The sequence below is a fragment of the Lytechinus pictus genome, chromosome 5, assembly GCF_037042905.1.
Source record: "Lytechinus pictus isolate F3 Inbred chromosome 5, Lp3.0, whole genome shotgun sequence".
NCBI lineage: Eukaryota > Metazoa > Echinodermata > Echinoidea > Temnopleuroida > Toxopneustidae > Lytechinus > Lytechinus pictus.
In genome coordinates, this window is record NC_087249.1 from 26,111,383 (window position 1) to 26,135,636 (window position 24,254).

At 36.2% G+C, this 24,254-nt stretch overlaps 2 protein-coding genes across 2 annotated transcripts; one reads left to right on the top strand and one right to left on the bottom strand.

Moving 5' to 3' along the window:
• Window positions 1-1,481: 1,481 nt before the first annotated feature.
• Window positions 1,482-5,558, top strand: LOC129260362 (forkhead box protein B1-like). The gene has a single exon (XM_054898354.2). It carries the CDS (start codon window positions 2,069-2,071, stop codon window positions 3,107-3,109), a length of 1,041 nt encoding a protein of 346 aa, XP_054754329.2. The 5' UTR covers window positions 1,482-2,068; the 3' UTR covers window positions 3,110-5,558.
• Window positions 5,559-19,001: 13,443 nt separating this feature from the next.
• On the bottom strand, window positions 19,002-24,052 carry LOC129261618 (pancreatic lipase-related protein 2-like). Its single transcript, XM_054899672.2, has 4 exons — window positions 23,781-24,052; window positions 22,171-22,420; window positions 21,749-21,879; window positions 19,002-21,224 (listed from the first exon to the last, which is right to left on the bottom strand). The coding sequence occupies exons 1-4, from the start codon at window positions 23,994-23,996 to the stop codon at window positions 20,928-20,930; spliced, it is 894 nt and encodes a 297-aa protein (XP_054755647.2). The 5' UTR covers window positions 23,997-24,052; the 3' UTR covers window positions 19,002-20,927.
• Window positions 24,053-24,254: the final 202 nt, after the last annotated feature.

Here is a 24,254-nt window from a genome sequence, read left to right on the forward strand (position 1 = left end):
GCAGGTTCGTGTCATAATTTGGAATGATTAGCTCTGAGATATAAATAATGAAATAAAAACCTATTATTTATTCAGATAATGATAGTTTAGTAATCGAAAGATATCAAACTTGAAAACAAGTCATTTATCAAGTTAATCCTGCTGTATATTTGTTCATTTATTTATTTCGTTTTATTTATATTTTTTTTCCAGGGGGTCTTGTCAATAAATATTGACAATATATCACATGCAAATAAATAAACGTAACATTTACATTTTACAATTTCTTTCAGGGTTCGTTGCAGAGCGAATGTCTATGCAGCATGTACTGCCTTTTTCTATAAACATCGACAGTGAAACAGTACTTTTTACAACAGGCATGACATTTTTGTGTTATTTGTTTTTGTTTTGTTTTTACATTGCTTGATAATAGCGATTGACAGAAATGCAAATATGTCATTTGTCTAGAGTCCAGGGGGTGGTTCATGGAAGTTTTATCCGACAAGTCCTGTTTATCCGACAGTTACCATAGGAACAGCACCTCTTAGCCAATCAAAATCAATGAAAGATGTCAGATTTGACAACTTGTCCGACAAAAATGTTGATGAAACGTTCCCCTGGACGACACTGCTGTTTTGATTCAGCGATTTTCGACGAAGGCTGCTTTGTGAGGAAGGCTTTTGACAATAGATTATCAACGTTTCAAACAGCGTCTGTGTGGTGGTTTCAAAACCTCTGCATGTAATGGGAATATTATTAAAATTGCACTTATAACTGAGAAATAGGAGACAAGGGAAAAACAGGTGAGGACGCTCGTGATAGTGACAGAAAGAGGAAATAAAGGAAACGAAGAGAGTGGGACGAGAGGCACGAAGATAGAGGAAGTCAGAGAGAAAATGGCGGAGATTTGGAAAAAGGAAGGCATCAAGGGGAGAGATAGAGATTAAGAACATGAAGAAGGACCTCATTTTGTACAACACATTGCAATCTAACTGCTAATCTCAAAGAAATCGGTGAGACTAAATCCAAAAAAATATGATAATTTAGATAGATTTGTGTATGGGATGTGAGAGGTTGTGGGGTGGGTGTTTCTGTGATTGTGTATCTGTGTATTTATAATTGGGGTATACCAACAACTTTCGGGTTTTAAATAATGATGATGATGATCCACATCATTTATATTGTGCCATATTTCTCTTAAAAACTTTCATTGGCGCAGACTCATCCAAATTAAGCTAATTATTACACATCTGCTGAAATAAGTGAGCCTTGGGAGACGATTTGAAGAGTATGATATTTTTTTGTAACATCCAAGAATCTTATCCTCAGGCCCTTATTCATGCTATTTCAGTTATCCAATCAGTTAAGCAAACTTTTCTTCCCTTGACTTCTGTTTCCCATTGGTGTCCCTCTCCTCCAATGACATTTGTGTTACACCTCTTACGTAATCAAAGCAGCGAGTGGCCGTCCAAGCCGACCTGGGATGTGAGATGCCCAATATCCCTCCTATTACTCATCATGTTAACATGACAAGATACAACGGTGGGCTCTTTCTCGCTTGAGTGCAACCAGACAGTCAATCGACCCTATCTAAAGAGACTGACCACTTCCTTTGACCACCTGAACACCGGTACCTAGTTGATATTGATTGCAGGTGAGGCGAGCATATCCAGTCTGCTTGGCGCCTGATTAGCAGGGCAGCTTGGTCGCTGAGAAGTAGTCCGCCACTTGCATTGCCCTCAACAGAAAATGATTTTATCCTGGACGGATTTTCTCTATTCCTCGCTGGCATGCTGGAGCTAGTCCGTTATTGAGGTCAAGCAGTGGGCATCTTCATTAAATAGTTATCCGGCACCAATTACGTTGCTGGAGCAAAGAAGAAGAACATAACAGCGCTGCAATGACTTAATAAATGATATTTTCTTGTGATAAAACATTTTGAACAGTTTTATTGATGATCGGAGAGAACTTGAACAATTAGCTCTTGCTTCTAGTATCAGCAAGTTCGATTTACGTGACGACCAATTCTCGTTATTTTCAGTTTGAACCAGGTTTGCATCAGAACTGATTTTGATATCGGTTGTGGACTATGGAAAACATCATGGAAGGGAAAAGTATCATTGATGAAATACCAATGCCGTATGGGCACCTTAGTTCTGACTCTCTTAAGCGTTATCAAAATCAAGATATAGCTCAAATATACCACAGAGAACACGGTCGCAATTGCCATGTACATTACGATGATGCGAAGGCAGATGACTTTTCTAAATCCAGCAAGTCAAGTTCAAGTTCAGAAACAAGCTCAGAAAACGGAGACTGTTACGATGACATGCGGCGGGACTACGATCGTGACGACGACTCCAGTACGACCGTTGGTGGCACCTTGGTCAAAAGACGTTTCGCTGACGTCAAACCTCCCTATTCGTACATCGCATTGATCACAATGGCGTTGGAAAGCTCCAAAGACGGAATGATGACGTTAAATGAGGTATACCAATTTATCATGGACAAGTTCCCGTACTTTAGAGAAAACCAACAAAGGTGGCAAAACTCAATTCGGCATAATTTGTCACTTAACGACTGCTTCATCAAAGTTCCCCGGGCACCTGGCCGCCCAGGGAAGGGTAACTATTGGGCCCTGCATCCATCGTGCGGGGATATGTTTAGTAACGGGAGCTTTCTCCGACGCGCTAAGAGGTTTAAATTACACAAGAGTAAAAACGACCCAGCGGAGATTCGGCATATCAACTCTTACAGCCATTTTAATCTCTGTAGCACCTATCTTGGGTCCCCGTACCCATCTCCTTATGCTAGACAGCGTCATCCATACGCTCCAATATCATCACCGCATTCTCTCCGTCACACTGCCAATGATGTCGCCGATACTCCATGGTCATCGGGGGTACCTTTCGATGTTTTCACCCCATCGCTATCGGCGTTGTACAACTCGTCATTAAACCAATATTTCCCCGTCAGCGCGCTCTCGTCACATCTTGATCTACCGGCACATCATCACCCGGCCGGTGCTGCGGCGGGACCCCCAGGCTATGTCTCGATACCCAGTCGAAGCCCATACAACTCTCAAACGGCAGCACATTACTTACACTTCAATCGAAAACTTTCCTTATGATAAAGAAGGACGTACAGAATTAAATGTCAAACTTTGTGAAATATTCTTGCAATTTACAAGACTGAGAAACCAAAAATAGGCCTACTGCTGAATATTTACTGTGAAATTGTTCTTCATTCTGTATTCACACTATGAAATTTAATATAAGATGTTGATTTGGAATCCCGTCTGTTTTTATTTATTTCTTAATAATATCCATCCCCAAAAAATATCTTCCCCCACTAAAAGAAAATACCATTGGCCAAAAAACTGAATAACATGAACAAGTTGTAATGGGAGATTTGGGGCCCGAATCATGCGAACAGAAAGAACGGATTGAAAAGTAATGTAAACTTATCATTCTTTTGTAAATGGTATGCAGCCGAATCGGGTAATTGAGTGTAAGGTAGTTATAAGTACAAACATTTTTCGGCTATTTTCGGCATTGTCGTCTTAAAAAGACGACAGAAATACAAAAGCAGACGATTTAGATTTTAGATATTTGATAACTAATCATAATTATTTAACAACAATAGTACTTGTATATGTTTCAGACCAGGTGTGTTTTATAGTATTTGTTTTCGACGATGTGAATTAAGAAAGGCTTGTTCTTTATACCAAAAGTAAATTTATTTATACCAAAAGTAAATTTATTATTTTTATTTAAAGTAGACCAGTTCTTTACTTCGAGGGGGCATTAATGTTTACCCAGATCCATAGTAACTTTAAAAACTTTATACCTATTCCGTTTGTCGCATCTCATTTCTGTAAATATCGTCTTCAAATCTTATATTCCATCCTTGTTAGAATGATTTTTTGACTGTGCGATATCACTCAAAGTGCCAAACGTTTTGTAGTATATAATACACCATTTGGTTTCCATGTTAAATCTTATTATTTATTAATGTTGTCGTGTTTCCAATATTGTCATCCAATTCTATTGTATGCTTTTTTCGTTATACAATTATCTGAAAACTGTAACTATACGGTTATCGCTAAAACAAATCAAATCATGTACTGGATACTGTTACAATGACATTTCTAAGTATTTTGGAAATTATATCATATTCATTTATAAATTATTATTTTAAGAAATTTTCTACACCATGGGTAACATCTCTTTCTATGGTGTATAATTATTTTGTCCCACTGACTCTTTGACAAAAAGTTTCTAATAAGTATCAGCATGATCATAATAGCGATATGATTTCTCGGCAATGTATAATTGTCCAAGAATGCTCGACGCTATGTGCATGACAAAAATTAGCTATACTTGGATTTGTTTTCAATTTATGCCATTAATGGAGATTAATGAAGATAGCTTGACAATCACAAAATAGTACGAAAATGACGTTGTTTATCTGTAGAAAAAAACACAAGAGGGTAATATATCAGGACGTTTTAAACAAATTAGATTTGCATCATACATAGTGGCCATCTCGATTTTAAAGAATATGTCAGAATGTTCAATTGCAAGTTTCTGAAACATTATGCTGAATATGTTCATTAATTAATTTATTCATTCATTTATCAATTTCCCCAATATTATTTTCTGCTACAATAAAGTTTCTCAATTTAGATGGTCCTCATGATAACCATATAAATCATAAGATGAGTAATCATTTAAATATTATCTGATTTTATCCTACTCATTTTTTAACTATTTTTGATTCCTCAACAAACCTTGATAATTTTAATTGTTGACGGCATTTGCTAATATTTTCAACTCATTTGAGTTTTACAATTTACCAAAGACATGAATAGATTTTGAAGGGGAAAATGTGTATATGTTCAATTGATCATTATATTTCAAAATGAAAATAGGTAATTGATATATATTTCCCCAAAAACACAAAAATCTAGTTTTTCATCATTGAAATATTAATCATATTTGTATGATGTTACAATATTATAAGCGAGAATTCAAATTTCTCTGCGATAAATAGTTAACGATGGTGTTCACTTTGATTAATCTTAACTGTGTTCTCAACGTGGTCGGTACGCACGGGGGCAGACAGGCAGCCCCCCCCCCCCCCCCCGAAATTTCGAAAACCTGCATTTTTTTACTCAAAAAAAAAATCACCAAGAGTGTACACAAAAGCCTTCAATCTGACTTTAGAAAATGCAAAGCTTGGCTTCGCTCCCTTGCTTTGGTGTTTTTTCAATTTTTTACGCGTTTTGCCTGCTCAGGAAGTACAATTCTGCCTACGGTCATGATCCCCAAAAGATAGTAACTAAAATCAATCTCAACATTCCCGTAGAATTTGATCAATTGCAACTCTTGAAGGAATTTGTAATGATAGTCGTAATAAAAAACAATAAATGCATGTACTTTTGTATTTCGTGTCACCCATTCTCACAAGTGCCATCATATCATGTTCTAATAAAATGTGTTTCTTCTTTTCTGTGGCATTGTTTCTTTGTCATAAAAGTAGTTTGAAATAAAATGTAAAAAACGAATTAAACTTAATCCCTTTTTTTAAACGCGTCGTGAGTTTATGGATGAATGATTGGTGAATGTACATATGTGAATGATTAGCTTGGGTTTTTTTGAGACAGAGACGAGAGAAAGGTCGAGTGTGGGATTGGTTTTCGACATGATTTACATTATTCATCTACTTTGTGTGTTATTATTTCCGTTCAATCCTTATAACATTTTCGTCTGTCTGTCTGTCTCTCCCCCTCTCTCAACCTCTCTCTTTCCCTCCCCCCCCCCCCCTCTCTCCATATCTCTCTCTCTCTTCCCCTCCCCTTCCTCTTTTTCTCTTCAATTTTTTTTTTCTTTCTGATGGTTTCTGCTTCGCTTCATCCCATTCTTGTTGTTAACATACCCCCACACTCGACGCCCCCTCCCCCTGTATGGGTATGTAGATGAAAAGTTTACTCAATCCTCAAAAACAAAAGCCTACATTAAAAGGGAAGGTGTGCGAGTGAATTGTATTGTAAAAGAGTCACATATTGATATCAAGTTGACTTACTTGAATCATATCATTACAATAATCAGGTACAATATTTTATTACAAAAGAGAGGGGGAGAGAGGGGGCAATGCAAATAACGCTTGAAAATGAAACCATTGGAGACAAAAACTCGTACTTCTCTGCCTATAGCTTACAAAGAAACATAAAAATTCCTTTACTAAAAAGGATTTGGTTCTATGGAGATCAAAATATTACGACAAACAAGTTACGCTAATAAGTTGATAACAAATGGTTGCAATATACATTTGCTAATTCTTGACATACAAGTTACGCTTATGAGTTGGTAATAAACGGTTACAAAATACATTTGCTAATTCTTGCATAAATGATGTTAATCATTTGATAGTTTTCTTTTCATATCCTTCTACTTTCATTATTACTTCACTTTATTACTATCGTCATTTTTTTTTCGAAAGATTTAAAAAAAAAAGTATAATAATCCGTTATTCTTATGACATCTCAAGGATGGCACCCACTATTTTAAGATATTAATATGCCGTTGTCCTTTCTCTTTTGATGTGTACTCCAGCTAATTATAGCCTAAGTTTCAAGGAAAGTCATTCATTTAGTTTGAGTATTATACCCTAAGTAATTAACGAAAGAATCCCCACTTTACAATAAAGGTGAGAATGTCCTTCTCTGTTTTCATTAGTAAACCAATCATTGTCTGTTGAAGTGACAGCCGGTGTTCTTTTTTTATTATTTTCTTTTCCAAAGGGAGAAGAGTTTGATGGGGATGAAATTGCATTATTGTCAGACCGTCACATTAATGCGAATTTTCACTTAGGATTTGATCGATTTGTACGCGTCTGGGTGTATGTAGCTCATAACAGGCATAATAGAAGCTGTGTAATTAATTTTGTTATACTGTTCCCGTAGATCAATATGAAAGCCTTTATTCGGGATTGAAGGCATTATGGACCACCCTTTATGATGATAACCAGGTGCCACGCAAGTTTTGATAATTTAGATCGGCGTGTTTCGCTAGAGATGATTTGATATTTTGAGAATTGAATTAATTGATTGCTGTTAAGCGATTCAGATCAATGTTGTTGACGAACATGTTGAAAATAATTATGGGCGTCATCGGCTTCTGAAAAGTGTGGTAGGGGGTGCAGAATGGGTTCAGAAGGGGGTCGGAAGGGGCTGCCGTCTATCATAATATAGGTCTTGTTTTATTTTGCCATCGAAAATAAGCCTGGTGTTTAAATGCACTGTGAAGCAGAAATCAAGTCAAGTGTAATATGTTTTGAAAACTTATGTAGTTGATTTATCATGATAACGAACAGCAATTTTTCGATACCCTCAAAGAGTGTGTGTTTGTGGGGGGGGTAATTTGATGTCCCCACTCTGGAAAGTGTGGGGGGGGGTATTCCCACACACTCTCCTTATTCGCCGCCTGACGACGCCCTTGTTATTTATGAGCGCATGCATAACATCATCGGATGTTTTGTAAGGTCATGAACTAGGCCTATAGATGCATCAAACTGACTTCAAATGATGAGACATTGATTCAAATATTGTTTTGATAAAAAAAAACGAAATTGAAATATTTTGTAAATTGGATAATTAATTAATATCACAATTTATGTTTATTCTATTACTATATATGTAATTGTTATTATGACTGTTTTAGTTATTATACCAATATTATCTTTATCATTGTCATCACTGGCATCATCATCGTTGCTGCAGTTATATAACGTAATCAGCAATCTACATCCTTATATCCCCAAATGCATCCAAACGTTTTTACCATACTTTCTTTTTATATTTAAAAAAGGAACCTGAAACTATGATACAAAAGGTCTTAATGGGTCTAATTGCCATGGGACAATAGTGTTTAACTAAGTGGTCACTTGTTTCATTGTCTGGGCGTATAGTTGAAACGATGTTTAGGAAAGAAATAGTATACAGTAATAACTCAACAAACATAGCCGAAAGGAAAAGCTAACAAGTGGGTAGATAGAAACGAAAATAGTTAGTACAAGTATTGGTTCAACAATCATTCGAGGATAAGAGATCCCGACTTCAAAACAAAGTTCACTTCGCAACATGTACTATTCAAAGAGGCGGAGTCTTTAGCGAGAGTAATGCTTTACTAAACAAGTTTTTAAAAGCGGTAATGACAAGCACTAAGTTTCATCCTAAACAAATTTGTTTTAAGTGTGAATATCGCCTTTGGCGGCATAAGCTTATCAAAAGAAATGCGACCTTTAGCTGATCTTCTGTCTACTGCTTTTAACCCACCCCTCAGCATTTTGCTAGCATTATAGGGAAGATGCTATATTTGTGGAATTGATCAAGGAAAATGTTTTTCTCACACCGTCGGTATGTTTTGGTGGAAAGGCAGTAAGTCAGCAAATATCTAAGGGTTATTTACTAAGTCGACTGATTACCAGCGAAGGGAAGATGAAAAACAAGACGCCTCCTTCTTTTTTTTAATTATCTCAAGATTTTACCTCGTTTTCGGCGAGGTTCCTAAAAGCATACACAAGACAGAAGGTGATTATTTACATTTGCAAAGGCTTTGTTACTGTTTATTATTTTTTACATTTTATTTACTTGTTTACAAGGAAATTGCAACTCCTTTTTTTACATAAAACAAATGTGTTTCATGCTGGAATAATTTATCTTCTTTCAAAACGTGTGGTCATGGTCGGTTCAAACTTAGTTTTGTATTGAAGCCCCCTTTTCTCCATATCATTTGCTAAGACGAAGTGTTTTTTTCGTGAAATTTCGCTTCACCCCCCCCCCCCCCCCATAATAAGAAAAAAAAGTATGGGATTGTAACTTGTAGGGGGGGTTTCTGGTCTTATTTTGAAATTTTCTGTTTTGTTTTATTCTACTAAGTAGAGTTGTGTTTGAAATTGAGAAAACGGAATTGACATGGGATTGGAATAGGAAAGATATGATGTGATCTTAAAAGGCTAATAATTTGCATAATTTGGGGACAAAACAGACATGAATATAACTGGGAATATCGGTAATCCTGGGTAAATATTATGTTGCGGGAAAGATCATGGAACAAAGGGACAACAGCAAAGTTTGATGGTCCTAAACTGAGCCAATCATTGAAATTAACTAAAATTGTACAAAAGTTCAATATTCAAACATCACCTAATTTCCAAAGTATTTGAAAAACAAAACATTTTTATTCACATTAAAAATATATAAATACACTGACAGCACTCATTACTGATTGTGTAACCAGGAATTGGATAGAGTTGAATAAAATATATATTACCAAAGTTTTGGTCGATAAATTCTTTAAGCACTTTGCCAACGAATTGCTAAGAAATAAAGAAAGTAAGGAGAGAGTAAAGAAGAGGGGGAGAATGGTGGAGAGTGAGAAAAAGAGAGGGAGAGTGAGAAAAAGAGAGGAAAAGTGAGAGAGAGAGGGTGTAGTGAAAAATAATGGAGAAAATAATACAGGATGACATGAAAGACGATGCAGCAGAATATAAACACAAGAGGAAATATTCTTCTTTTTTTATATCAAGCTAAAGGAAATAAGCAAAATCCATTTACTATGTCATAATTTTTTAATATACAATTAAGATAATCAGCGGGAGGGGTGACAGAGGGTTGGATATTGAGCATTTTTTTAAAGGAAGTTTTAAAAAAATGAACCATAACAACGATTCTCAAATCATGCAAGTGTTGAAGAAGGTCCAATTAGCAAACAATTAGGAATTTTCTTGAGTGTAAAATAAATAGTCTATGTCTAGTAGCCGCGGGTGAGAAAACTTAAAGATCCGGGCTTTGTTGAGGGGGGTCTTCCAAGCAAATGTTTTGGTAGAAATACCAGGGGTCTTGAATCAATATTACATGATATATAAGGAAGCGAAGAACCTTATCTGTTTTTTTAATTGATTGGTGTTTGTTTTTCACACAGACTGGCACTTCTGGTTTCTATCGTTAAATTGAGCATTGATGACTAATTATTAGAGTAAATATTAAACAAGGAAATGGTCATAATTATAATGATTAAGAATAAGTATTTCGTGTTTTAATAAATAAAAAAAGGAAACGAAAATATGTCCGACGAACCGAAAGATTCATGGGCGGCTCTCAGTTACCCCACTATCGCGGCGACGAATGAAATGAAACAAAAAAGTGTATAGATGAAAATGAATATATATATATATATATATATATATATGTATATAGGCGTAAAATAGTCCAGGCATTGACGATAGACGTAGCTTTCAAGGTATCTCATTTAATGGTAGCTTTCGGCCAGTAGGGCCTTCATCAGGCCTGTATGTATTGAAACAAACAAAACAAAATAGAACAAAACCATACAAATAAAATCGTAATAACAACAAAGTAAGTAAAGGGTAACAAAAGGTACAGAACAGAAGGATACCAGTAAGATAACACAAAGAAGAGGGGGTAATGAATTAAACGAGATGGTTGGGTACTTTTTCTATTGTACCCAACCATCTCGTTTAATTCATTATCCCCTCTTGACCCCCTCATGATCATGACTTACAATTTTTTCTGAAATTCGTAATATGACACAGTACTGTAAAACTAAAACTTTTAACAAATCATTACACAGTGCTTCTATCAATTAATAATTACTTATACTCCCGTGATCATGATATGAAATGTATTTGAGTGCAATATAACCTTTATTTACCACCAACGATGTATTTATCTATGTTGTTTATCGTGTTATAGTATAACACATCCATCACCCGGGCAATCAAAATACTACGTTTGATAATTCGAAACTGCTGTCATGAATAGATAACAGTTTAACACACATACGTGTGGTTGTTATTGCACTATATCGGATTCTAAATTGAAATAAATCCATTCTAGTTTTTGCGCTTGTTGTGCGAGCTTAACTGTCAATTAATGGACGCTTCAAAAGAAATGTTTTTCTATCTCATAGGCGCTCGTTTACTGTAAAATACGACAGACCTTGTAAATCACCTAACAAGTTTCTTGTGAAAGACATACTCAAATCCTCTCATCATGATAAATGATTGTTCACCGTCTTTTGCATTTCTCCAGCTTCTGTTTTTGAGAGAACACCTTTGACAAAACAACCAATTAAGTAAACTGGATTCCCTAAAACGCGCGGTTTCAAACCGAAGCCCCAGTGCTTCGCATTGCCCATTCCAATTTTTCGCTTGGTATTCCTTTAGAAAGTATTCTTCTTAAGTTATCATCAAAATAATAATGAACTGTTTTTAGGACTTACACATCGATGATGAGGGGATTTGGCTTCACTCTGTGAAAAGATCAAATGAATACAGTAAAAAAAATATATGCTCAAAGGTGTAAAACAAAATATTGACGTCATATGTTCTTTGTCCTGAGAAAGAAAATACAAATCAACAGAGAAAACCCAACATTTTGTTATTGTTATTGAGTTGAATCACAAAATGACATAAAGTGTTTTGCATATTGCCAATACAAACTAAGTTTTACTTTGAAGTTTATACTTTACTTTAGTTCTGCCCTAAGTTGTAAAATGATACAATACCATATCACTACATAAATCATTTTGTTCATTGTACGTTGCTTCGTTTCGTTTTTTATTGATTTTCTGTATTCATAATTATGAGTACGAAACTTGAAACAAAAAGTGTTCTGCTATAGCAAGAAAACAGTTTGTTTTTTCAAAAAGTGATACTTTGAAATGAATATTTAAATCAATTTCAGAAACAAGTGAGAGGGAAAATTTAAGTAAATTGACCATTTACATAATTTTAATAATTCATCCAACTTCATGAACATAGTGTACATACATGTAATTACGGAATGGCTGTCATAAGCAATATGCATAATATTATAACCCGAAAGAAAACACATGTGCTTTTACATAGATCATGGAAAAAATAGCTACGAATTAATTGATGAAATAGAAAATGATGATAAGCATGCAATGATGGTGGTTGTGGAGGTGGTGGTGGTGGTGGTGGTGGCGGTGTTAGTGGTGTGCTGATGGTGGTGGTGTTGTTGGTATTGTGGCAGTGATGACCAATGTGAGGATTGATTGATTTTTATTTTATGTCTGCATTCACATCGGAGATATACATTATAACATACACAGAGGTAATAAATATATAACAAATCGACAATACTGTGTCTTAATATGATCAGTGAAAAACATATATCATTCGTTTAACAAAATGATAATTAAGAGGGATGCAGGAGATTGCCATCGTGAGCGATTAAGCGTGATAATAATGGCGGCCCCGTAATGATGACGATGGTGGTGGCGATGGGGATGGTGATGATGATGATGATGATATTGATATTGATAATGATGATAATAATGATGAAAGTTATTATGATAGGAATGATGATGATAATGGTCATCATCACCACACTATTATTATACTGTAGGCCTATAGTAAGTTCCTATCGAAAAAATTGTATGTGTATAAGTACAATTTAATCCTATACATAAAATATCATTTTGTATTTGTTATACTTTACTATTTATCATGCTGAATTGTTAAGCGCCTTGAGCATGTTGAGCATTGTTTTGAATGGATATGTGAATATAAGAAATGTAGTTATGATATTATAATGCAGTTATTATGGTATAAAAATGTTCGATATACTAGCGTAAATGACATTTTCATCTTATTTCAGTTAAATTCATAAAGTTAATATCTTGAGAAAACAACTTATGTTGCAGAACGATGATTAATATTCATTCTTTTATTTTTTTTATTATCTTACACAAATATTTTCTGTTTAACAAATGATAATTATATATACAAATTCATCGCATGGTTTATTCTTATTGCGTTACTGATAATCTTAAAAACCATGGGGTTTTTTTGTATTCTGATGGTTTTTTATACATACTTAATAGGTTTTCATGACAAAGATTAATCTCAAAATGAAGATAAATTGGTATCTGCAAGGGAGGTTAGTGCAAAAGGTATTTGCTCTCCTGTAAAAACACCAAACCCTTGGGGGTTAAGGTTAAATGGAGTATACAGTTAACATAGGTATAACAACAAGTATAACAATATTCGTCTTGCATGTTGTACTAATAGTGAGGCTTACTTCATTCAGTTGAGACCGAGGTAAAATGAGTTTGGTAAGAACTGAAGGAGAAAGGACACGTTGTCACGATTAAAGATGAAGGCATTCCCATTTGACATCACTAAAATCGTTTTTCTTGACACCCCTATAAAAGAACAACTGACCTCGATGTGTGATGAGCCGAAATAAGTAGAAGCTTTATATCCTCCCTAGAGATTGCTATACTTTCATCTTTTCTTTTCTTCTTTTTCCCTTATGAAAGGGTGCGCATTCTCTATTTGTTATAAACATATTTACAGAGCAACACATTAGCGAAAGTCTATCTGATATTGCATAAAGGGATATAGGATACATTAGGAGAAACCATAAAACATCTATGAAGTCGATCGTTCGTAATCATTGAAGAAATGCAATAAATAACAAAGCTTGAAAGTCTGTATAGAAATAAAAAAATAAAAATAAAAACAGAATGCACGCGAAGCATTATCTCAATCATAAATAAAATCAAGCGGGTATTGTCTCAGTGATATATAAAATCAAGTGTGACTGTTTTTAAATGATTTAGATAAATGAGGGTGCTTTCTATAAAGGCACATTCTAGCAGACGGATCCAAAACCCTTGAAGCATTCGTTTAAAAGACATACGTTGTTACAAGTTAGAAAGCCTTGTCTTTCGTGCGAGTTAAGAGGGATAAAGAACTCGCGATTGAAAAGCTGAATTAATACGATGTGTATTAATAGATTTCTTAAGATCGACGGGAGAAAGACAGTTGATAATGTACTGATCTACACTACATGGATATCAAGTGGCTGTAACTTTGGTATAGAGAGAGTCGATCAATATTTTGGAAAGAGAGATTCATGTAGGTGGTAATAATCCATTTTCAAGTGGTGTCTCATGGCCTTTTTTTTCAAATCCCATGAATGCCCTCGTCGGCTCTGTCTTTGAGTAACAAAATGATTGTTGTTTTATCAATACGTCATGTCTTCTATAACTTTTATCTATACCTTTGAGTCGTCTATCCTTGAGGGGTCAGATGCAATCGGCTTTTCTGAAATATGTTGTCCTTTTTTCAAATTTAGAAAGTTTTACCCATTGGATTATAATCTAAGAAGAGCTTTCCCCGTTTCAACATTATGGATTGGAAAAGAATGGAAAAGGCGAAAAGCCATAAAAGTAACTATCGTATCAAAGAAGCGGTGGGGGCAGAGTGCCCCCTGAGCTGACAGTAGTTTTCTCTCACATTTTCTCTCTTTGTTTTCATTTTGCTTTTAAAAAATCTATCTTATCCCAGATTTACAAAAAGAAAGAAAAGTACTTCCGGAAATGACGTTGACATTTCTTAATTTTCAAAAATTGTCAGAAATTTTAACCTCTCCCGAAGAGGAATTCTAGACTCTCTGCTGATATGGCCCATTATTGGGGGGGGGGGAAAGTTTAGTCTCATTGTTGTTCGGGCTGCAAAAATACATGAATATTTACTTTTAATTAACCAAATTGACGTCAGGGTTAGCATCCTTTTTAATTAAGAAAAAAATGAACCGAATACTTTGAAATCGCAAAATAACGATAATGTAAGATAAACCAAGGTCTGAAAAAGTAATTCCAGTTGTGTATATTATAAATTTATTAATCCATCAAGTAAAATTCCATCTTTCATAACTGTTATTCATAATCAAACGACACCGAAGTACTTTTAACAAAAACAAAAATAGACACTTCGGAGTTGTAACGTCCTTTAACGTCCTTTTGAAATCGAGTCAACATTTATTTTCTCATCGATTGTGGGTGCGTAACTCGCGATCTTTTTAACTCCCATTTTCAGTGGACTGTCATAATGTTCCCCCTCGTCACCGACTTCTTGGATACTATTTAATCGCATTGATTGAGTCACTGCCCAAATAGAGAGTCAAGTAAATCAATACAGGTGCGATGGAGGTGTTAAAAGTCTCGACCCTCTCTTGTTCGTCGCCGCTATTAGCGCTCCTGAAAGCGGACTGTTTTCTATCAATACTTTTTATTTCTCTTCGCACCTCTCCGTTGCCCGAATACGTCATCGGTAATACCAACTGTGTATTAATGGCGTTACTTCTTCGCTATTCGACGAGGCCCGTTTTGTTTGTGTAGTCATTTCCGTTCAAATCTTTCACTTTATTTGTACACATAGTCCTCCCATCCATCATTTGCATTGTTCACATTTTAGACCCCTTTTCTTCTGTCTTTTAAGTCTCCAGAAGTGGTGAGTGGGGATTATGAATAAATAACTGTTTCATTAAGAGAGTGTTTATTTGTAGAGAACACAGTTAGAGTCGGCATTGTTAAAGGCGCAGAGGGAGCAATTGCTCAAGGGGGAAACAAAAGTGAGAGGTTATGAATTATTAGTGAGCAATGTTTGTGTGTGTTTGTATTCACATTCATCTCGACCTATTTTGGGCTTGAACACATTTGGTTAAATGAAGTCATAATAGGCGAGGACATGCTTTGTTCTACGTAATTTAAGGAAATCAATATTTTAAAAGCATTTAGCATAACCAACTAAAGTGGATTAGGTTGGTCTGGGAAGCTTGCAGGTCCACTGAATAGGTAAATGTGGAGGTGGGAAAGGAGAGTGGGAAAGGAGTTAGAATGGTGACATACTGGGAAAATGTGGTTTAAAAGAATATAAAAATGACAGAAAAAAGTATAATGGCATGACCATCCAGGTGAATGATGCATGTGTGTACTGTACTGTTTCACAGATCCAGCTTTAGTTCATTACCATCAAGGCAATTTATCTTCAAAACGACTCAGTTGGTAGAGTGCATTTTGCAAGTAAGTAGCTCCATGAGTCAAGTTACTGTCAAGTGATTATGCTGGAGATACATAACCAGGGCCGTAGCTAGAGGGGGGGGGGGTATGGGGGTGTGACACCCCCCAACATTCATGGCAGTCGGCAAAATCATGTACCAGTTGGCAACATGGAGGATAGGGGAGAAAAAGAAAGAGGGAAAGAGAGGAAGAGAAAAAAGAAAGAAGGAGAGAGGGGGAGAGAAAGAAAGAAAGAAAGAAAGGAAGAAAGAAAGAAAGAAAAAAAAAGGAAAGAAAAATAGGGGTACTAACTTCGAAGAAGGTTACGACTTAGAGAGTAAAGACAACCAGTTGGCAAATCCAAGTCCATCTAGCCAGGCTTATACAAAGGACAAAACAGATGGAGCTATAACCGGAGCTATAATAACACACAAAGTAAGCCCCCGGTCCTCCCCCAATATAAACAACTTGTGAGTTTGCAAATTATACCACAATCATTGACGATTTAACAAACACATTAGTTTTGTAAAATTAGAGGCAAGACTAGGTAAAGAAATATGGGGTGGGATGAATTTCCAAGGTTTAAGTTGAATAATCAAAGCCAAAGTAGGCCCTATAGTTGGCAAATTATAAAGTGGTCCTAATAAAGTGGCAGAACACTATACGCTCTACCAGTAAGCAAAGTGATGTACAAGTACTGCCCCGTTTCAGATCTGAAAAGAACAGAACACAAGACTTAAAAATCTGGTAACTCTGCAGTTGGCAAATTCATGAAGACAAGTCTACAACTTGTAGACTTGTCTACAAGTTTGCAGTTGGTAAAAAACACAAAAATGTTCTAAGTTATTTTTACTAAATTCTGTCGCCGAAGATTTTTTTTTTAATTTATGGTGTCAGTATGTGCTTGGGGTGGGGATGGGTGGGAGTGGGGGCAGGTTGGGGTTGCAGTCAATCAAGTCAATTTCATTGGTGCAATCAATTCTAGGCTTCAAACATGATATGAAGTTTATTAAGAACTTTTATAGATCAACCATGGGAGACCGGCGACTGGGCAACCTGCTACTCCTGAACTGTGCAAAGGACCTTACAGATACTGCCGACTTAAATCGCTTGCTAACAACTTGGTCATCAAAACCAAAAATAATAAATATGATAGAATAACATACAAGATACAGGTATACTTCAATAATTTCTGTAACATTTTTAATGGCTGAAAGAGATACATGTTAGCAGTAGCACTCTTGAAATTTTAGTTGAGACATGATAGACATCTTGCACAGAAGGTCAATTAAAAATTAACAAATTTTTTATTTTGATATTATTAATACATAGGGTATATCATTATACTGCAAGTTAGCAACTACGGCACACTAGCCTTTCTATTTTTATCCAAAATGTTTATTTTTACAGTGCAAATATCTTTGTATATCTTTGTATAATTTACCTTCAAGTATTCATCAAATGCCACTAATTCAATTCTAAAAATTCAAAATCTTTTAGCATGTGATTATTGTAGGGGGGGGCACATCCCCCATCAGACTCCCACTGTGCTCACGTTGGCGTTGTCACGCCAAATTTAGTTGGCAAATTTAGCTGGTACACCCCCCCCCCCAACAAAATGGTTCTGGCTACGGCCCTGTACCTAACCACTGCTACAGTCACTTCAATGAAGTCGACTCCACAGAGACCAAAGTTATAATTTTTTTTTTCATATACGTTAATAGTGAAATGTTTTCGGACGCTTCGGTCGCTTTTTTTCCCGGGGAGACTTGTAGCCTCCTGTAGATCAGCACAAGTGGCTGATCGTTGTTAGTTGAAATATCAAGAAAAAAAAAACACAACGAAAGAAACAAAATACGGCCTGGCGAGCGCATCATGCATCGGAACTCAGGGTATCGCTCGCTTCGCTCGGGATCGACAAACAACGATCAGTCGCGAGGGCCTCGACAAGAGGTTATATAGTGAGACTGTGACATGAAGCTATGGTCACGTCACAACCCATCGTGGGTGATTTTAGTCCTTACGTTGTTTTTTTTTGGGGGGGGGGCACGGGCACCACGTTTTTCTGAAAAAAAGGTGAGGAGAGATTGCCAAGAGTAGGGAGCCGGAAGTACGCCAACGCACGTTACTCGCACAATGGACATGCTCGCACGGCCGTAAGCGGTTGTGTACAACTCTCTCTCGATCACACACACACACACACGCACCCTCACAACCATACCCTCACCCTTTCACGCACACACCCTCTTTTACTCTATTTCTCTCTCTCTCCTACACGCCCATAAAACCTACACACCCCACCCCCTTCTCTCATTCTCACTTCTTATTCTCTTACACATGATATATCCCTTCTTCCACTCCCCTCCTCTGGCCTATTATTCCCCCCATCCTCTCTCCCTCTCTACCCCCCCCCCCTCTCTCTCTCTCACACACACACACACGCGCGCACCCACACACTCCATCTTCCTCTCTTTCATTCTTATTTCTTATTCTCTCACATATTCTACCATTTCTCCCACCCTCTCCCCTATCAGCCTTTCATGTGCACTCTCTCTCTCTCTCCCTCTCTCTCACTCCCCCCCCCCCCCATCAGCTCCCTCCTATCATAATCATGACGTAAATAGGGACCCGGACCCCCGAAACATAACTTTAATAGCGATTGATCATGAGGTTGATATCTATGATTGGTTGCATTGGTTATTGTGTATGATCCATCCTAAAAATCAGCACCACGATTAGTCGCAAAGCTTTATGTTACGGAGGACCTGGGGAGCGTTTCATGAAAGGACTTGTCGGACGTTTTATCCGACAAGTCCCATTTTATCCGACAGTTACTACAGTAACAGTGCCTCTCAGCCAATCAGAATCAAGGAAAGATGTCAGATCTGACAACTTGTCAGACAAAAATGTTGATGAAACGGTCCCCTGGTCATAATAAATTGCGGGTAGATCCTATTATATCACACAATCAGTAATTAAATATTAATTCTCGACTTCATATTCTATCGCAAGACACCTGTCAGTCTCTCATTAAGTTGATAAACTTGGTTACAATAAACAAGCTGGAATCAAACCAAAGAGCTTACATTGCAAAAATAGGAGAATACCGTGAGGACAAAAGTTGATAGGCCTATTCACTCAACCGTTTATTGAAAAAATGTATTACAATATTAAATGTTGCAGGTAAAAGATAGAATCTTCAGATTTGAATTAGACGGTGAAGCTCGAAGACGAGGAGGAAGAAGAAAGAAAGGCAAATAAAAAAACAGTGAAAATAATCAATAGTTCTACTATCATTACATGGGACAATAATTGCATGTTTTGGTCGCTTGAGATTGTGCTCCACGTATGTATGAATTTGTCATACTAATAATATGTTGGATGCAATGTTTATTAATAAGTATCTATCCAATCGCGGTATAATTCTGAATGCAAGATAAAATGTTAAATAATTCTGTAATGTAAATGTGTTCCTATGGGTGTGTCTTTGTAAGTGGGCTTCTGTCTTGGTCTTCGACGCACCTTTATCTGCAGAAAAAATATTACATTTCATCGTAATCAATTTGTATTTGATGGATTTAAAGTGTTATCTTAGAGACTTTTCACCTTTGAGCCACTATCCTCGGTATGATTTTTATATCGTAATTAACTACAATCACTCTCACCCTCTCTATTGAAACTGTTACCTCTTTTTACTGAGGTTCTCTCTTCATTCGTCCACTTCACTGTAAAAAAGTATTGGGTAAAATTTTTACCAGCACGAGGGTAATTATGTGTCCAACCAATTTAGCGCAGTATTTTACCCAATGCGGGAAGCAGTAAGGTTAAAAAATAAGTAGCAATTACTTTAGAATGGGCAAAATTTTCATCACACTGGATAAATAAAAATGCCCAAAAAGAAATGCCCAATGTTGGTTGGACACGTAATTACCCTCATGGAGCTCTTTTACCCAATATTTTTTTAGAGTGTTCAGATACCTTATCTCAGCTTTCAATAAGGATATATTGATAAGTCAATTATTGTTCCATTATTCTTTTATCTATTTATCTATTCTTGAACAAATGGCAATGTTTGCTTTTTCAGCATGCTATGACCGATGTTTCGTACTAAGGACGTCGTTTTTTTTTGTATTAACCCTTTGCTCCATCATGTTCAAACAATAGTATCTAAAGATGAAATCACATTGTAATCATTGTATTTTTAATATTGAAGTCAAAACTATTATGTAATGTACTCACTGTGTTCGAACAATAAAGCAATATGGGATCATAAAAAGATGAAAACTTGATCTGTATCGTTTATTATTAAGCAAATTATGAAATAAAATATTGTGGTTGATTAGTTTCTGCTCATTAGATGACCATGAAGTCGTGAAAATATTAAAATATTTAAGATCAAATAGAAAATTAAATTGAATCATATTGATATCCAAGGAAATCTTCTACTACACTTCAATCTACTAGTCCAATAATTGTTACTACCTCGTTACTCACCCTCTACGCTTGATTCGCATTCACCTATCATTTACCCCCCCCCCCCCCCCCCCCACCCCCTCCCGTTTGTCTTCTTAACCATTCGATATTCATATTGTATTCGATGGCTCTGAATTGGATACCAGAGATATTTCACGAGTTAGGGCCAAAATCAAGGAGTGCAATATGTCTGGTATTCCATGAAACAAAACTTTGTAATGTAATCATTATTACCCCCCCCCTAAAAAAAGAGAAATAATATAAATAAATAAATGAATATATTACTAATGATGATAATGATAACAATGATAACAATAATGATAATAATTCTAGTTATAATCATCATAATCGTAATTATAATGTAATTAAGCAGTTCATGTAATTTACCGTAAGAATCAATATGGTCCTACTTGATAAAATCTTTTTTCCCCTTAGAAATAAGACAGACATGTATATAGATGGTAATTACTCATTATTTCCCCCGTTTTTAACCCTCTTGTACCACACTCTTAGCTCTCATTTATTGCATCCAATCCTTACCCCTTTGTACCACTCATTTACATTCCATATTACCCCTTAGCCTTGGCAATAGGGACTGTAATTGTTGGTCTCAAGATAGAACGCCCCTTCGCCCTTGCTTGAGTCTGCTTTGTAGCCCATCTCGGGGCATGTAAACGTCGTGCACTTCGTCGTACGCCCAGCTTCGATGTCCTCGTACGTCGCTCCCTGAGTCGATGGGGAGAACGAACACGTAGACGCGATACTCTCAAGGAAGTATGCTGTGACACGGTTATGATCACACATCTTATTACCTATCACAGGACAACCGGGCATTTCACGACCTCCGTTCGGATAAAAATCTTGGTGGCCCAACTAGGGATTTAAGAAAAAGATCCAATAAGTATCGTAAAAGCTCACCATGAACTGGCTTTTGACGTGATCTAATGGCAAAATCTATTGCGAGTTGCTTTTCAACAACAAAATACGTGATAAATTGTGATAAGGACAATGAATTGGGCTGATCGTTATGATCTAGACTAAGGTAGAAGTTCCTGAATTATTTTCTAGATGTTTCAGGATAATCGCAAATTTGTAACCATTTGTATAAAAGGAGGGAACTAATCTGCTCTTCTCTACAATCATACTTGCCCTATCCAACATGATCACTATATATAGACAAAAATAATGTTTAAAAGCATCCAGAATTGTATAAGAATTCGTTTTCTTAAATTATGATTGTTGTTATACACCTCAATAGTTTATATCACTGCAATATTCGTGTTCATTCAATTAGAACGTAAAATTATCAATTTCAGTTTTATGGGGACTTTCCTTTGTTTGAATCCGTTTCGTTCCTATATCAAACTGAATTTTTGATACCCATTATTAATATATACCTCATCTAAGAGTCCAGCGCCAGCGGGTTCTCCATCCGTATGAATGACGTCAACAAAAGCAGCATCTGACTTATCTAGGCGACAAGAGTTATCAAGATTGCCGCTAAACCCGGGTCCAGCGGGATCCAATCCTAAATGTAGAGAAAAATCGACACTTAAAAACAGTTTATTTTATTGTAAAAAGCAAAAACAAAAACAATGGTAGTCACATCGCTATTCATCCAATGAAAGTGTTCCACTTTTATGAAAGCGGATAAATAACCATGAAGTAGGCCTACCCGAGTTCTGTATTCCTATTATGTATGAAAAGGATACGACCACTACAACTGTTTTCTCTAGCTTTCTGATTACGAATATATTCAAAAGATTTTATCATATTTGTGTGATTTTAGGGGAGTCGGGATATGAAACATGCTGCCCACCTGTAATTCTACCGACTGTCTCCCCTATGCTAATAGCCGGGTCTCTGCAAGCCTCTCCCGCGTACCCAGCGGTGTGAGCTCCAAGGCTATGCCCGATGATGTGCATGGAGTTGCAGGTGGCGCCGACATCGCGGAAAGCCTCGATGAGTTTTGCGATCTCCCTGCCAACCACGCGAGTATTGGCGCTACTCTTCAAATAGTTCTTTGAACTACCTGGGTACCAGTCTACAAACACCACGTTAACATCGTACTGAAATCGAGCAGAACAAGAATTAAATACAATATGACAGAGAAATATTATATTTCAGGGATGTCGGTAGAACGACTGTGGAGTATGACACCTCCTTAAGAAACGAAAGAGAAAAGGAAATGAAAAAAAAATAAATAAATAAAAAGGAAAGAATGAAATTTTAACATGGGTCACAGAAGATGGTTTCAGTAAAGCACGCATGTTCGATGATTAAGATGATCGAATACTTATTTGGTACTTTGCGGTCTATTTTATGAATAAAACGATGTTCCCACCTTCAACGAGAAAAAGCATTCTCGTTCACTTTGCTCGTTAATCCGTTAATCATACCTAAGGCAAGTTTCGGACAGTAAAGAGCGCGAAGCGCAATTTCTATAGAGGATGAGTTCAGGGGTTCTCACTTTATCAGCTTCAATTGAATTGACTGCTATGATTATGAAACTTGATTTCAAAAGTAGCAAGCGTTTTATGAAATTCTAAGGTAAAACGACAGTCTTTGATTCAAAGTCAATGGCCGACTCTGCAAGGATCTGATAAGATAGCAAAACAAACGAGAAGATGGATATGCGGGAGAAAGATATTTAACATTCTCGCGCCGTAGCGTTGAAGCCCTGCAGTTCATAAAATATTTAGAAAATGATATGCTTCATTTAATTTTTAAACAAATGTAGATATCACTATCAACTTCACTTATTCAAGTGATTGTAATACTTGATTACAAAGAATATAGAGCGTAAAACAAGGAAAGAAATTTCCCCTTCTCGCGCGAAGTGCGAAAACCTCTCGATATTTATCGAATTTAAGAAAAGGGAAGATATGTAATTCCTCGGGCACATATTATGAGCTTCCCTTTGTGTAATTAATGTATAGACATTCAAAATTTCATATTAAGGGTAAAAATCAGGAGAGAGGATAAATGATTAAAGATATATGGAATTAGGTTTCATCTAATTTAAAGGTATTGTTTAACTTTGTGAGCAGCCGATTTAAAAAATTCTCAAACCAAGATGAAACATGTGTACAAGTGCATGTATTAGAACTAATAAACCCGGAAAACAACCATTATTGAGAATGAAAAGTTAAAACTACAAGGCAACCCCGATTTTGTAAATAGTACACATAATAGTACACATAATAGTACACATAAGTGTATGGGATGAAATTAAGATGGTGTTTCCGGTCACTTTATATTTCAATTTTTGAAGCACTAAATAATTATTTTCGAACGCAATTTTTTCTGGGCTTCATTTTTGTAACATATCACAGACACAGGTTACAAATGTGACGTTCTAGCTCAGATTTTTAAAAAGTCAAACCAATGTTAACCAATCACTTTAATAGAAGAAGATAAATAATTCACCGTATCAAGAAAGCGATCTCTGAAACTCTTCCAGCTTCCCCAATCCATGCTATCTTTCCATCCATGTACAAAGATCTTCGTATCCCTATTCGGGTTAAAGTGTGATTTTCGGATGCTATCCAAGTTCTTCCGGTCCAAGACATCGCCTATTGCTCGATTATCTTGGGTGAATACAGTGAATTTGGTTTCAATTTCATCGGGGGTGTTTGGGGTCATAGAGTGACAGTCATGTGGGGAGTTGAAACAACCCAAGTCATCGTACTCGTTGCAATCAGTGCACCAACCTAACAAATAAATATAATCATGGACCACAAGAAGTGTATAATTATTATTAGTAATACTCTGTAATTAGAAAAGAAAACCAAACAATCAGCACTGCACGGTTAAAGATTTATTTTTAAAATCTTAACTACAAAAAAATCGATTGGTCATTATTCTTAGACGATCAGGATTTAATTCATATCCATGATTAAT

Excerpts from the sequence above, each read along its gene's own strand:
- LOC129261618 (XM_054899672.2), bottom strand. The coding sequence starts at position 23,996 with ATGACCCCAAACACCCCCGATGAAATTGAAACCAAATTCACTGTATTC. Across the intron at positions 22,421-23,780 it reads GAGATCGCTTTCTTGATACG|TACGATGTTAACGTGGTGTT; the intron begins GTGAATTATTTA and ends GCTCGATTTCAG. Across the intron at positions 21,880-22,170 it reads GACAGTCGGTAGAATTACAG|GATTGGATCCCGCTGGACCC; the intron begins GTGGGCAGCATG and ends CTCTACATTTAG.
- LOC129260362 (XM_054898354.2), top strand. The coding sequence starts at position 2,069 with ATGGAAAACATCATGGAAGGGAAAAGTATCATTGATGAAATACCAATG.